Here is a 16,592-nt window from a genome sequence, read left to right as displayed (position 1 = left end):
TGGTCACCCCAGCTCATCTGTCCTGGCTCAGTCCTCACCCCTCCCTTGGGTCTTCGGTCACAGAGTGCTCATACTGGTGGTGTGGCCACCCATGGGTTGATAGGTGTAAGGGAAAGGCTGGCCAACCCTACGACATGTGTTTGGAGCCTGTGGGAGGGAATTCTGGGTCTTTGGCACCTAGAGTGAGGTCTGGAAGGGAAGAGTGGACTCTGGCGGCAGGTACACTTGCAGATTCCGACTGTGCATCGAGGGTATAATGGAGAAGGGGACCAGCGTGGGATTCTTTAAAGTAATAGATTCCTGAGAAGTTCGAAGAATGACTTGCTGACTTGGGCTTATAGGACCTTTCCTTCAGCAGGGGTAGGAAATCCTCACAGTGAGGAGACACCATTTGGTACAGGGACTTAGCAAAGGGAAAGGACTTCAGCAGATGGGTAGGTGCCCGGCAAATGACATTACCGGGGCTGCCACTGGGATTTCCTGCTGCTTTATTCATCGAATTACCTCTCAAACTGCAGGGTAGCCTTCAAGGCCCTTCTCTGGAATATCACATCAGCTACAAATAATTATGACAATACATATTGACATATTGTAACTCAAAACTTAGAAAAGGTGCTTCGGATAATAAAACTCAAAATACAATAGAAAATTTCTGGAAACAATGATTTTGCATGAATTGACCCAGGGCCATCTCATGTGGCTGCACAGGTATGCACTGCACAATTTCAGGTGGTGCCTTTCACATAGACTAGTCTGAATGGTGCCCCCTAGAGCTGTGCAAAGCATGGACTGCACAGCCGTACGTAACATCCACGAAACAAAGCACACAATCATCTACTTACTTTTTCTCCTGCTAAAATAGATATTCTTTTAGTTGAACTGTGTTAAAATTTTAATTTAAACATTAGGGTCACTTCCATTTGGTTCTTCATTTAGGCTAACCTTAATTATTCAACTAGGGAGCACTTGAACAGAAAACTGGCTCGTGTCACTTTATTTTAAATAATATTTTTCTGCTAAAGTTCAGAAGTGAAATGAGAACTGAGTAAGCTTATGGTTTACCAGTTTTACTTTTTCACATGGCAAGTGAAGACTAAAAGCAAAGGAAGTAGCTTTGGAAATTCATTTTGTAAACACTTAAATGCTATATCAAATTCTAAGTTTATTTCCAAGTAGGCTTTCATATGGAGACCCTTTTGTTCTGAATGGAAAATAAGTAGGAAATATTTTTGTCACCAGTTCTTGTTGACAGTGACTTTTAAAAAGATTGAAAAATGTTTTTGCAAATTATCATGGGAATATTTTAAAACCAAATATTCTGATCATCTTGGTGAATACAGAATCATCCAAAGAAAATTAAGTGGGTATACTTTTGCATTCTCTTTGATATGTTAATTTATAATCTCTTATACATAACCAATTTCAATAGAGAAAGTACATTTATTTGTGTGTGTCAGGGTCAAAAAAAAAAAAGGGTTTATTCAGCCTTGGCAACCTCTTGAAGACCAAATAGAGAGCAAAACTGTGCTTTAGATATTGTTATATGGACCAATTAATAATGTGTTCATGAGTGCAAATGGACCTGTCAAAGACATAGTTTGAAAGGAACCCTCACACCATCCTATAATAACAAAAGTGGTATAGAAATGGTATGTCTCTGGGACATAAATACCAAAATTGCACTTAAAATGGTCAACTGTATAATAGAAACAGTAAAAAAAAAAAAGGGGGGGCTCATAACTCATTGATTGCTGAAGTTTTTCCAGCTAAAGGGATTTGTGATTTTTCTTTTTTAGAGGGGTGGAGGTTGTGGGACTGGGGAGAGGAACAGAGTTAACATGAAGCAAACTGAGAATTTCAGGTATTATTTACCTGTCCTATAAAACAATCTATTTAGTCATAAAATCTTCAATTATATATTTAGCTCATTGTAGCTAGAATAAGTATTTTTTTTTTAGACTCTGAATGCATACTTAAAAATCTTTGCTTTGTTTTGCTTTTTAGGTGCAGATCCAAATTATCCCGAGGTAATTTATGAAGGTAGCTATCACATCTTTATTTTGTATTTTTTCAAAATGTTTGTCTGGCATGAAATGCATCAGCTAAAAAGGAGAACCTTTAAGCTCAGTTAAATATACACTTCAAGCACTTCATAGGTCAAAATAATATTTCCAAAAAAATCATTATATCTCCTCACCCAAGGAAATGCTTAGCGAGAGGAAGTGAGAGAGAGGGAGAGAAACACTGATTGGTTGCCTCCCTTATGTGCTGGATCTAACCTGCAACCCAGGCATGTGCCCTGATCGGTAATCGAACCGACAACCCTTTGGTGCACAGGATGATGCTAAACCAACTGAGCCACTCTGGCTGGGCAAAAATCATTCAATATTGATAGCTATTTTCCCTTGATATTTACAGTGCCTGTAAATAGCATTTTCTCTTCTCATGCTCTGTTCTTGGAAGTAGTAAATCCATTCTGCTGTAACAATCTGTTTCCGTAATTGGGAACTAATTACCTGTTTAAAAGCCATGGCTACCAAGAAAAGGGTGGTGTATCAGTTTCTAGTTATGACAGTAAACCCAAATCAAAATTGTATTTCTTATATAATAAAGAAGTTTGGCTCACGGCATGCTTTAGGGCAGATTAAACCAGCAGCTCAATCATGTCATCAGGGACTCAAGTTTTTTTCATCCCTACTCTCCTCTGCCCATTGTTCTGCCTTCACTGATGGCCCTCCCACCCCCATGGGTTATTAGATGAGGCCAACAGAGGGGCTACGGTCACTTACATTGATGGAGAAAGGGGGGAGTTTCTGAAAGAGTTCCAGAAGAAGGTAATTTTTCCAGAAACCTCCATCTGGCCCTTCTTGTATCGAATTCAGCCCCCAGTTGGGTCATGATCCATTCTTGCCTCCATTACTGATAAGCAGGATGGATTAACCCTTGACTCACTAGAACCACCCCTGGAGTTTAGATTAGCTTCCCCTGGAGGATGTACTTGAACCCCTTGAATAAAATGGGGCTCTTTTAGGAATGTGGAAGGGGAGAACGAAAAGGTCCACTATATTAACTTTTAACAGCACATCTCCTCTGTCCTTTGCTATTTTAACAAAACGCCAGGAATGTTTTTCTAGGTGTGAAAATCCACCTTTAACAGGTTTTCAAACCACCTTCATGACCAGGAGGCCTCTGTTTGGAGAAGTGTCAGGCTACATTTCAAGGATTGGCTTAAAATTTACCATTGATTTAAAGTTAGAGTGATTAAAATATCATTTAAAAAAAATATATCTTTATTGATTTCAGAGAGAGGAAAGGAGAGGGTGAGAGAGATAGAAACGTCAATGATGAGAGAGTCATTGATCAGTTGCCTCCTGCACGCCCCCGACTGGGGATCTAGCAGACAACCTGGGCATGTGCCCTGACCAGGAATCGAACCCCGATTGCCTGGATCCCAGGTTGATGCTCAACCCCTGAGCCATGGCTGGCTGGGCTAAAATATCATATTTATATATTTATTTTATAAAATACTTTATTCTTTCATTTTATATTTTTATATACACAGTGACATTTTGTTTTTTCTATAAGTGATTCTGTGAGCTAATTTTAACTAAGGAATTATACTGTCTTTACCTGCTTTATACATGTTAAGCTATAATTCCTTCATGCTGTGATTTGGATGATTTTGTGTTTGTGATTTATATATTTTTGTTTTTATTTGTCTTGATATGGTTTAAAGGAAGAGTACCTCAAATTATATCACAGTGAAATATGTTTTCATTGTGATGCAACATTTTAAAATTATGGTTTGGACTCCTTTCCAGTAATTTCAGGACTTAATGTCATCTTTCCACTGGCCTCAGATACTACTTTGGGTCTTTGGGTCGAAATGTCGTGATATTAAACTATAGATACTTTAATGATTTAATTTTGCATGAGTGGCTGGGTATGATATGAAGAGGGAAAATAAGTAAATGATATCTCTTAGTGTTTGAAATTAAGTTTTAATATATTAAATATGGAAATGGTGAGAATGTAGTTTTGGAGTCAATAACAAAACAGTGAACAGAAAGTAGATGCTTTTCCTGCTACTTTCATTCAAATTCAAAGGAACACTCTACTAATAAAAATATAATTTAAATTGATTACCCCAAGGCTTGTTTGAAAATTCTATGGAGAGTTTAGCTGGGGAAGACTTAATGAGATTGTTTGTTCAGGATGCAAATTGAAGGCACCATATCTATTTAGAATAAAAATACAAAACATTTATATAGAACATTGTCTGCATTATGTTTACCAAATTTTTTATAACTTTTATAGGTAATATTACTAATAAAAACTTGGCTCACACACACAAAAATCATCATTAATTTTCTAAAATTGATTCAGAAGATGACAACTACATTTGAGACATGGTGATAAGAGAACATATCCTTGCAGTTCTAAAGATTGTGTTGGAGCAATTCCTTGTCTATTAATTCTGAAACTGAAATATTAATGACTCGTAACTCTTCAAAAAAGTTCATGTGTGTACCCAAGTGCCCTATCAGTGTTGATTCCACATTTCATCTTGAGTGGCTGCCTCTTACCCAGATAGGATGCCTGTGTCCTGGGCTTGGTGCTGCTGATTTCCAGTCTGCTTCAGGTCTAGGCTCTGCCATCTTCTTGCCAGTTGACTTTAGACTAGTCAATCAACATTCTTCATTTGCAAAACTCATGGTTAGGCTCAAACTCTAAAGACCCTTCCAGGTCTATAAATCTGTCTTTTAGATAATTAATTCTCTTTCATATTTAAATATTTCACCAGAAAAGGGATATATTCTTATGTGCAAAGAAAAACCCTAAACCAGGTTTAGAATTTGGTCGCCAAAACAAGAATGTAGAGATCTGGGTTTAGTACAATGTTGGTGTTGCACAGTCCCAGTGCTACAATGGATTTAACCCAATGCCTAGGCCCTGCTCCTCCCTAGCCAGGCTGGCAGTGGCTTGGCATCTTGTGAACTGTCTGGCTTTGTTCTGGGTCACACTGTGGCCTCTCATTTGTTGGCAGCCTAATGACAACTTCATGGTTCCTTCTCTTTCCCTTTTCTGCACTTTAAGATTATGGGACTACAACGAATGACATCGGGGACACCACAAACAGAAGTAACGACATTCCTTCTACAGATGTTGCTGACAAAAGTGGTCGGGAGCATCTCTCGGTGAGTGGGATAAATAGTTGTTTCCTAGGTTGGTTCTGAGCACTTTGGATGCTTACAAGTTGGAGGCAGCTAGCATATTGTATTTACTTTGTATTTTTTCAAAAATTCATCTAAAATGAAATACATCAACTAAAAGAAGACCTTTGGAGCTGCTTTAATGCAAGTCTTTCAACAAGACCTTTTTATTGCTCAGATGTAAACAGGGCATTGAAGTTCAGAGGAATTAATAGAAAGATTCAAGAGAAGTGATAAAGGTAGCCTCTGACTTACTGCTAGCGGTTCCTGTTTTAAATATCTGTCCTTTAGAAGGTTATTACTAGAAGAGCAAGAAAGCTGCTTTCTCGTATAGGCACATGAATAATTATTTGTCTTCTACACCTTCACACCTGTGTTCTTAAATATTTTAATAAAAATTTCAGTGCCCACCACATGTAAGGATATAACATGGGAGGGTATAAAAACATGAATGAAATGCAGGTCTGTTCCTTTTGGAGCTTAGAGTTTAGTGAGTGGCCTGAGACGTGAATACTAGCACCTGATACAAATAGAGGTGGAGCAGTGTGGTTCGAGAATTAGAAACAGAGGGGCAGGTATGCTGTTCCTTCCTGCTGGGAGAGCCAGAGGAGCCTTTGCGGGACAAGTGGCATTTTCCATGGCCTGTGCAGGGTGCCTGGGATTTGGACAGAGAGGAACAGAAGGAGAAGGGATTTGGGGGTTGTGAACAAGAACCTGCAGACTGGAAAACAGTGTTGATTGGGAGGTAAGGCATGTGAAGGGCGGCAGTTAGAGGCAAGGTTGGAGAAGTTGGTTGTGCCAGATGATGAGGTTTGGAAACACAGTGCCAAACTGTGTAGGTGGTAGATTCATTGCACAGTGAGGAGACACTGAAAGGGGCCTGTGAAAGCCCCAGGGTCACAGGGCTACAGGGCTCTGTGGCAAGGTGGTCTGTCAGCTGCCCAGCAAGCTTCCTCCATTTTTTTTCCTCACTTGTCGTGTGTGCCCAGATGCATGTCCTGTGAGCTCTGCCTCCTTATAAATTCCAAACCCATCCATGTTCCTCCATCTCCACCACCATAACTGCCCTCCCCTCCTTTCTCTAGGTTTATGCTGTGGTGGTAATTGCATCTGTAGTGGGATTTTGTCTGCTGGTAATGCTGTTTCTGCTGAAGTTGGCAAGACACTCCAAGTTTGGCATGAAAGGTAAGAAGGGTTGTGTTTATTTTACTTCTTATGTGGAATCATTCTTGGCTTATGACTAATGCTAATTACCACTAAAGAAGGAAGCAGCTAGATTTACCATCACTAGGTTTTCAGGCTGAAAAAAGAGCAACAAGGATATGATACTATAAACCAAGACAGAGCAAAATAATATTGATCACTCAGCCCTACCTACTTTCCAATGAGGATGTTTGTCCCAGAAGACACAGAGCTGGTTTCTTGAGTATCGCATGACTAATAATAATATAGGCACATAGTGCCCAATTTCCCTTTTGCTTCAGAAGGCAGGCTTGGTTCGGTGGCAGTAGGCTAGTTACGGACACATGTGTTTTGTGCAGAAAGGTCCTTTCTGCTGTTTGTTTTGACTTCCCGATATTCCGTGGTGTGCTTTTGGTGTTGCTACTGCTTTTTCAGATTCTCATCTTTTGAAATTTGAACATCATTGGGAAGCAAAATAACAGCCATTTGGTGGTACATCGACGCCCTGTGAATGAGTGACTTCTATTTTGAAGTGGAAAAATTCTGAGTGGGTGACTAAAAATTAGGAACTATGTTGCCAAGAATAGATCACTGGTCTCTTAAAGGACTGAACATTAATTTTAGGGGGAAAACTTGCTGAAATGTTCCTGTGATAGCCAAGAGTTTTAGTGGTTTAAGAGCAGTTGCTCTGAAGTTTTAACTTGCTTATTGACTAATATGTTATTGTTGAACTTTGCATGGTCTCTTATAAATAGCCACTAGCTTGGAAAAGCTGTGAGGAAGGTTTAGTGGTGTCTTTGTTGCATTGGCGAGAAGGTCTGGTGAGTTTTCTTGACCTGTGTGCTTTATTACAATAACTATTGATGTGGCTTGTTTACTTGGAGGGGAATGTTTAAGTAGCAGGAAGTTGCCCAGCATACACTGGGATCTGGGGTGGATCAGATCTGTTTCTGAGCTTTTCTCCTCTCCTTTTGTTGGTGCCTGTCACCAAATTCCTAAACCCAAGGTGAAGGGGAGGAGTAGTGGTAACCTGGGGCTTAACCCCCTAAGCCTCCTCCTGTCTCCTCTTTGACGTTGCCTTTGGAGGAGGAAAGATCTCTCTTTCTCCAATTATAACTAAGTCTTGGGTTAGGAACTATAATGCAGTGATTTTAATTAATCCTGTGGTGGTGGTTCGTAAGCTGGACTTTGCCTCAGAAACTCCCGGAGGGCTGTGAAAACAGATTTCTGGGCCACCTCGAGAGTTTCTGATCCAACAGGTCTGCAGTGGACCTAAACATGGGCATTGCTAGCAGTTCGCAAGGGACGCGGATGCTGCTGTCGCCCGAGCAGCCTTGGAGAATCATTGTTCCATGGGATAAGGGTGGCCTACCAGATCTCTTTCTGAGTGTGACAGGACACCAGAGAGGCATTGCAAACCAGGCTCACACATTGCTTCGCAGACCTTCCTGGGTCCCCATGTGCAGCTGGCACCCAGGCCCAGGCCAGGCTTCTGCTCCCTGCATTTGGGCCACCTGCTCTGGCATTTGCTTTCCTCATTCTGATCAGGGGCTTCCTTTCCTTAGAGGCACTTGGAGTGGATGTTTTCAAGCATAGGTTGTTTTTTTTTGTTTTTTTTTATCAGAGAGAGCCAGAATCTAGCTCTATCCCTTTCCCACCTTGAAAGTTTGACTTGAGATCTTTCCCTCTCCTGGGCTCTTCTGGAAGAGATATGTCCAGGTCCTGGGAGCTCAGCAAAGGCTTTGAGAACCCCTCCCGCCCCATCTTTGTGTTAGGAAGATGACTGACAGAATGATCTGTGAAAGTTAGCGTATTCTTTGTAGCTGGGCGATGGAGGAGAATTCGGTCCAGAGAAGACTGAGTTCATACAGAGACTCTGGCACTAAGACTGAAACGGTATTTTATTTGGATAATTTGGGGTGATTACCACTAAAGCACCTACAATTTCCACATGTAACCTAAGGGTATTCTTAATGAATTGTAAGAAAGATTTTGCTTAACCTTGTCAGAGAGCCAGTAAATGACTTCCTTCAGGCAGTGTGCTTCACTCTCTTATTTCTAAACATAAACTAAATGGTTTTAAAAAATTTGTCTGGGAGACTCACATTCTTGTTTAGAATAACTACTTTTTCTATTTTTAGCTACACGTCTATTCGTGCCTTGGTTTGAACAAAACAGACCTGCGTTGAGGTTATTGTTTTACTAGTCAGATGCTGAGTTGATAATTTGGGGGGATCTAGTAGATGAGGCTCATGCCATGAGGGCAAATGAAACTGCATAAAAAGTGGTGTTTAAACATTCATGTAAGTTAATGTACTTTAAATGCTATTAGGGCTGCGATTACTGCTGAAAAAACGTATGTCTGAAAAAGGGAAGAATACATGAAAACACTGTTATACTTCCTGAAACAACTAGGAAACCTGTCAGCTGTGAATTTTGAGTAACAAGATATGAAACGGCTTGGTTCCATGTGAGAGGCCACTGGCTCACGTGTGAGTGAGCTATTCCAAAGTAATTCTCGCCCTCATAAGCACCTTTGGGAGATTCTGCCTCCCATTCATATTCCCTGTCCGGGAGGCAGGCTGAGACCAAAGAGGGCTGCCAGCCCACCCATAGGCATTCACAGCTTTTTACCCATCCCCGGCGACGCACACTTCAGTCTTAAGCATTGACTGCTTCAATCTGTGATTATAAACTACAATTTAGTACTGTTGAAGCACCTAAGGTGACACCAACCGGGAACCTCTTAAAAATTACACTGCAGCTGAGTGCAGGACCACTCCAGCTTTATGGATTGACCTGAGAACCCAAACATTATTGATGGCCTCGCTTCCACGGGAAGGTGGCCTCTAAATTCCAAACCAGGAGCTTAGACCTAGACTTAGAATACAACCAATGAGCTGTGGCGTGTTCTTTGGAGATGGGTCTATGTGACTGTAAGCTTCATAGAGTTTTTTCTCTGTTCTATCAACTCACCGTAACCAAGGCTGCTGACGGGGCTGTCTAGAACAGGAGGGCCAGACTGTGAGCTTCGTGGCGACAACATTCAGCTGGTTTTGTTCCTCATTCCTTATCCTTTGCCAAGCCCAAAGTTGGCACCAATAAATAGTAATTGACTGACTGAATGATAGCAGGGAATTTTCAACTTCATCCATTTCAGTTTGGTGATTAGGAAACAGTTGATATTTGGAGTACAGCTTACCTGTGAATGGCTAAAGAGAGATCTTGGAGCTTTGCTAAGTTTCTAAAGGGGACAAAACCCTCCCTACCTTTTATTTTCACTTATTTCAGATAAATAATGGTCATACACAGGAGGTCATTTTGTCCAGGTTTTATCTCACGTTTTCCCATACTAGTCTAAACAATTACTGCTATTTAAGTTGGAGGGTTCACTCCATTTTGCACATGGACACTCCAATTTCTGCCTCTCTAAACTTGCAGGCTCAGAATATGTGTCTTTGTCCAACTCTGAATCCAGCGGAAGTGGCAGGTGGTGGCTCCATCTTCATGCTAACCTAGAACTTACCTTTCATTATCGCTTGATATATGTTAATCTCCTTGTTGCTAATGACCAAGAGACAACTAGCTCTGTTTCAATAATGATGTCAAGAGGTAGAATTAACCCCAGTGCATTTTTCCATGCTCATTTCTGTGCCTTTACCACCCTATTGCCTTTTGGTCAACTATCTAGTTATCATAATTGCAGAAGCCCCAAATATAGCCCCTCTGTTAGCGCTTGGTCATCTGTATTGGGATCATTCATGTCTGTGCTCACTATGGATGCCTAAAATATATAACACATGTATCTAAATATATGTCTGTATTGATATCCCTACATGTAAAAGCATAATTTTACCCTTTTTCCCTTAAGGGTGACACTGATTTATTTTATTTATTTATTCCATTGAAATAGGCCAGAAAGGCTTTTCCAGAGCAGCTTTATTGTCCAAGGAACAGGCAACCAGGCCTTTGAATGCGCTTGTGTTTAGCTCTCATATTGCTTCCTGGCTCCCTTTCCTCACTGAAGATGTTGAAATGCCCATGAAGGGGAAATGGAAGCATCTGGGGGCCCAAAGGGCTGCCGTGTCTTCCAAGAGTGCTCCACTTTGGGAGCCCTGCCTGATGGTGTTGATGGTGTACAGGGCTGGAAAAAATATAAGGGAGCCAGGAGGGCGGAGGGAGCTTGGCACTCATCACAGTGGTAAGAATAGTTTTGGCCATCAGCTTTCAGTTCCTTGTATTTTGCAATGGACGTACATATATATTTGTCCCTCTGGGTATTGATGCATCCTTTGTCCTTCTTGAGCAAAGATCTAAGGGACCCCAAGGAATCTGCAGGAGGCACTGGAGCAGGAAGGCTCTCTCTCATTCCATGTTCAGCCTCCGTATTTCCTCTGCATTCACTCCTGCTGTTTGAGCTGGAGACATTTGCAACTAGTAACTGACCCAACAACTACAACTGCCTAAGAATGCAGAGCCAGGTCTTCTTAAGTCCAGATTCAAGGCCCAGAGTTTAAGTTTCTCCTCTTATAAATGATCTTCTAAATGTCTTTCAACAGCAACCAAAAATCTGGTTATTTAAAAATAGTCATAAACATACTGGGGCCAAAACTAAAGAGGTTCAAGGTTAAAGCCTTTTCTATGAGCTGAAAACGATCCTGGAAAGTTTAGGAGGTTGAGTTTAACAGATATTTGGATCGACTTTTTAAAGAGGGAAAATGTGACCTAAAGCCAGAAACAGTTGTGGAAACATCTGTAAGGACAAACTGTTTTCCATATGCCCCCCCACCATTCCCCACTCCACTATTTTTTTTTAAAGACAAATAACATTAAAAATTGTAAGAGTAACACATGAATCAATTCTTGTTTTTCACAATTTCAAGCACTTTGAAAATAGATGGAGCTAAAAGTGGAGGTTTCTCTTCACTCTCTTCTCCAATTATAATTTCTGTTTTTGAGGATAAACCTCTTGAACCATCTAGAATGCATATATTACATAAGTAAGAAGATATATGTAGCTTCCCTTATTATGTAGATAATCATGTATATTCACTTATGGTTCCATAAAGAAATTATATCATCTTGTCTGTATCTTTTTTTATTTTTCATTTTTATTTTAAATATATCTTTATTGGTTTCAGAGAGAGGAAGGGAAAGGGAGAGAGACAGAAACATCCATGATGAGAGAGAGTCATTGATTGGCTGCCTCCTGCACACTGCCTACTGGGAATCGAGCCCTCAACCCGGGCATGTGCTTTCAAACCATGATCTCCTGGATTGTACATCTTTGCTCAACCACTGAGCCATGCCCGGCTGGGCTGTATCTTTTTTTAAAAACTTTTTTATTGAATTTACTGGAGTGACATTGATTAATAAAATTATATAGGTTTCAGGTGTAGAGTCCTATAATACATCATCTGTATATTGTGTTCACCACCCCAAATCAGGTCTCCTTCCATCACCATATCTGCATGTTTCCCAGGGGACCAATTTGCCTTCTAGGTCTTTCCATGTCAGTACCAAGGTATGTGCTGCATTTAGTTTAATAGTATTTCTGAGTAGTCTGGTGTCAGGCTACTTGGGTCTGAAGCCTGTCTGTGTCCATTATAACCTGTGCAACTTGGGGCAGGTTTCTCATCCTCTCTGCCTCAGTAGTTCTTTCTGTAATGGGGCAATAATTGTATTCACCTTGTAAGGTTGTAATAAGACAAACTGAGTTTTCATGTGTGAAGCACTTGGGGAAGTTCCTGGCATTTAGTAATTACTACAGAAATATTGACCATTATTATTGTTGATGAATTGTGATTTATTTTCTTCTTGTAATGGGCATTTACATTTTAATCAAGTTTACAGAAAATTATTTCAAATAATACTTTACAGTTAAGATAGATACTTGGAAATGGATTTCTGAGAGATATGTGTATATATTTTATTTATTTATTTATTATTTTAAAAAATATGTCTTTATTGATTTCAGAGGGAGGAAGGGAGAGGGAGAGAGAGAGACAGAAACATCAATGATAAGAGAGTCATTGATCAGGTGCCTCCTGCACAACCCACACTGGGGATCGAGCCCACAACCCGGGCATGTGCCCTGACTGGAACTGAACTGCGATCTCCTGGACCATAGGTCGATGCTCAACCTCTGAGCCACACCGGCTGGGCACTATGTGCATATATTTTAAAATGAAATATTTTAATGAAACATTTTAAAATATATACAAAAATGCTTCATTAATTTATACTCCTACCAACAGTATTTTTTGTTTATAATTTCATTCATATTGGATATTATCAATCTTTTCTATTTTTGCCAATTCAGTTAAAATGATATTTTGATTAATAATAAGGTTAAACATGTTTATTATGTGAAGAATAAGAAATGTTTATTTTTACTTCTCAATTTACAGATTTATCTTAAAGTATATATATTGATCAATCTTTTATTGGTTATATATGCTGCTCACATTTCACATTTTTTTCTACTCTTGACTTTTTTTAATAGTGTCTTTTGGAAAACAAAGATATTTACCTTAATATAGAAGCAAATCTGTCTGTCTTTTCCATCTTAGTTTTTGTGTCTTGCTCATTAAGAAGGTCTTCCCCACCTTTTACCAGTTTTACTTTGTGTGTGCTTTTAAACTTAGATCTTTAATCGTTTGGAAAAGTTTTAAACTTGTGAAGTACTCTGTCTTTTTCAGAGCTAAATGGAATAAAGATATTTTGATTGAAGTTCAGTGTGACATTTTCAGAGAGACCAACAGTATTAACTTTCTGGAATTAGAAAGCCATTAATAAAAAGAGAAAGAAATGTTGAAAAACTTAATGATGAACTCTTTTGTAAATTAAGTAATGAGCATTGTTGGTTCTCTTTTATAATGTGGGAATGTGAACCTCACAAAGTAGTATCACAGAAAATAAGTTTTCACAGGAACCTTTTTTTCAGTGCCCTTCCCCCAGCTTCAGATTGAGTCCAAAGTATATCTTAGCTTTCTCTTAGTAAAGAACAAAATTCACTGATAACAATCAAATCCTCAGAAATTTCAGAAAATATATCATTTGAAAGAGTGTTTCCTGTCTCGGGGGTGAACATCCACTTTCCAAAGTCTTTTCCTTCTTTTAGGGCAACATTTGGGTTCTGTCCGTGTGAGGGCAGAACATGCTTGTTCTCTGCAGCATCTTGAAAAGGGGGAGAGCGTTTCAGGAGCTGGCGGATCACCCAGGACAGGAAACAGAAGCAGCCGCTTATGTGGGCGTCACACAGGCGCAGTGCCATTTGGGGGACAGCCCCGGCTCGCCTGTACTGTAGAAAGTGCCCACAGTATTGTTTAGGGACTTCCCACACTACTAGCTTCCCTAAAAGGTAAAGGATTTCTTAAGAAACTAGATTTTGTATTTCAAAGTCAGGAACAATTGTTACCCCTTCTTTGGTCCTCCGTAAATCCTGTGGTGAGCTCACCTGGACCTCCGTTCCCAGGCCGTGGCGTACTTTATAAAGGATTTCCCAAACTGGAAAACCTGCTGGCCTTCTTCTTTTCCTTCTTTGCTTCTTTATTTTTTTTTTTTTGCCCTTCATTTTCCCCTGCCATTTTGTCCCTCCACATCTCTCTGCTCTCTAATTCCACATTCTTTCCTCTGTCTTTTGGTTTCCTTCCTCCTCATTACTAGCGTCTGATGTTGGTGGACAAACTTTTCAGAGTTTATGAAGAACACGGATATCTTGGCTTACATTCTGACATATGCTCTGATTTTATCTTACTTTATTTTGGGCAAGAATACTGAATGATTGTGGGAATAAACTTAGCTCTAAATCAGCAGAATTGTCGTGCGGTGATTAAGAAGATAGCCTGTGTGAATCCTTTCATGTCCTTCATGTTTGTGAGACATTAACTCTTAAGTCTTCAAACCTGGGAGCATATAGCTATATAACATTGGGGACTTATGGATCAGATAAGCCTGGGTTCAAATCCCAGCTCTCCCACCAGCTAAACATAATTTTGGGCAAATTTTTAAACTCTCTAAATCTTAGATTCCTCTTTGGTTAAATGAAGCAATAATATTCACCTCTTGGGTGATTATAAGAATTGAATCAGTGCTTTGTTTGGTGCCTGGCTCATTGAACTAATTCCATGAGAGGTAGTTATTTTTCAGATTTATGTTATAGTAATATATTATTAAGGAAAAGGGTATGGGGAGAATCCTGTTTGGATTTACACTGAGTCTGAATTGCAGAAAAATATCCCAAATGTATATAAGTGTATAGCAGTATCTTAAGGTTTATTAATTGAGTTTATAGAAAAATAATTATAATTATAACATGTCTGTACTTTATGGGCATGCGTTATGAATATAAAGTTGTTGAAACATATGCTCATTTTATGTTCTTCGACCATTAAAGACACTATGCAATAATTATATCAAATTCTTAATTTTATTGTCCTTTGAATATTTGATAAGTTTACATTGTTTGGGGCTTTATGAGAAATCTGTATGATTGGTGGTTGATTTGGCATGTGGACTTTACCCGTTTCTTTTGGGAGGAGCATTTACTGTAGGGAAGGGGCAGAAAGGGCAGGTGGGGTGGGGCAAGGAAGAGAGCCTCCCTCCCCATTAGCTTAAATCTAGGCCTCATGACTCCAGATTTAATGTTTTATGTTGTGAGAATGAGAAACATTATAAGAATAAGTGAAACTTATTTCCCTGCCAAATTCGCTGCTTTAGCGCTCGTTTGTATTGCCATTGGAAATCGCTAATATGTATTGCCAGTGGTATATATTGCCATTGGATAACATTGTATGTTCCTCAAATCTGGGACATATGTCATCAGTGGTAACAAGATGGTTTTAGGCAATACTCAGGGGCTAACATCTTTAATTCTGAAGCTTCTGTATTTATTCTAATATTTATTAGAAAAAAGTATACCTAGAACATTATATCTATGGTTTAGTGATATTATTATTTAGGATAAGGCTTAAGTTAGAAAAATGAAATAAAGTATTAAGTAAATGATTTTAATTTTAAAAAGATTATTTGAATAAGACTTTTCTAAGACACTGGAAATTTAATACTAAACAGAACAAAGTTTCTGCCTCATGGAACTTAAACTCCAGGGAAGAGGAGAGACAAAAAGACAAAGAAAGAAATATAGATGTAATCTACAGGTAATGACAAGTGCTATAAATAAAATGAATCAAGGTAAGAGGAGAACAGTGAGAGTTCTGTTATTTTTAAATAGTTAATAAAGGCCCATCTGATAAGATGACATCTGAACCAAAATTGAAGGCAATGGGGAAGTGAGCATGCTTATATCTGAAGGAACAGCATTCCAGGCAGAGGGAACAGCAAATGCAAGGGCATAGAGGCTGGGGGAAGCTCTGCATGTTGAAGGAACAGCAGAGCCCAGGGTGGCTGGAGCAGAGTAAGGGATGGGAGTGGGAGAACAAAAGGAGAGATCAGAGAAGTGACAGAAATGCTTCTCCTGTAGGGACTTACAGGCCTTTATAAGGCTTTTCTCAGAATGAGGGGTACTTGCATAAGGCATAAACTGAGAAAGTGTATATGGAGGACTTAAATGTGGGCAACACTGATGCATTAATGTACCAAATTGATTTCTGATAACAGGAGGTGACTGGGAGAAAAGATATCTTTGGGGGAGTAGGGGAGAGAAGTTTATGATTCATGGGTATGGGGAAAATTTCACTTTAGGTTCATGATCAGTTTCACTTCAGTAGTATGATCCCCAGCCCTTCCCAGTCTTCAGTGTAAACACACACACACACACACACACACACACACACACACACACACAACACCAGCCCCAAATGATGGTTTGTAATGTTTTTTGGTCATCCACATTTCTCCCAGCATTGCGCACTCACAGAATGCTGTGGTTGACAGTGATCACATGACCACGCCATTGCTATCAGAGGGGGTAGGACATAGGCTTTGAGTTACATCTCTAGTTTTTCTTACAATTCTTCTCATCTTCACTCTGATTCCTTATATGCAGCCCAGTTCATTCCAAAGGCTGGGCCATTAGACTATAGTTAATTTCATGGCTGATATAATTTGAGTGAAATTCTGTTTTTTTGAGATCTCAGTTGCTATTGAGAGAAAAGTGCCTCTGTTTGAGAACTCAAATGATGCATTTTCAGAGTGAGCCAAGACATTGGGGGAGCTCTGCTTTCCTCAGAAGGA

The 16,592-nt window shown here is 39.6% G+C and overlaps 1 protein-coding gene across 8 annotated transcripts in view; it reads left to right on the top strand.

Annotated features, from left to right (window-relative positions):
- Positions 1 to 16,592, top strand: part of NTRK2 (neurotrophic receptor tyrosine kinase 2) — a 288,783-nt gene that overhangs the window by 58,994 nt on the left and 213,197 nt on the right. For all 8 annotated transcript variants that reach the window (XM_081151280.1, XM_081151278.1, XM_081151279.1 and 5 more), the window contains 3 exons: positions 2,005 to 2,040; positions 5,098 to 5,198; positions 6,299 to 6,398. In XM_081151280.1, the coding sequence (XP_081007406.1) occupies positions 2,005 to 2,040; positions 5,098 to 5,198; positions 6,299 to 6,398 (237 nt within the window). The remainder of the gene's footprint in view (positions 1 to 2,004; positions 2,041 to 5,097; positions 5,199 to 6,298; positions 6,399 to 16,592) is intronic.

This window comes from Miniopterus schreibersii, assembly GCF_964146895.1.
Source record: "Miniopterus schreibersii genome assembly, chromosome: 11".
Lineage (NCBI taxonomy): Eukaryota > Metazoa > Chordata > Mammalia > Chiroptera > Miniopteridae > Miniopterus > Miniopterus schreibersii.
The sequence above is the reverse complement of the archived record's forward strand: the minus strand, read 5'-3'. Positions and strand labels throughout refer to the sequence as shown.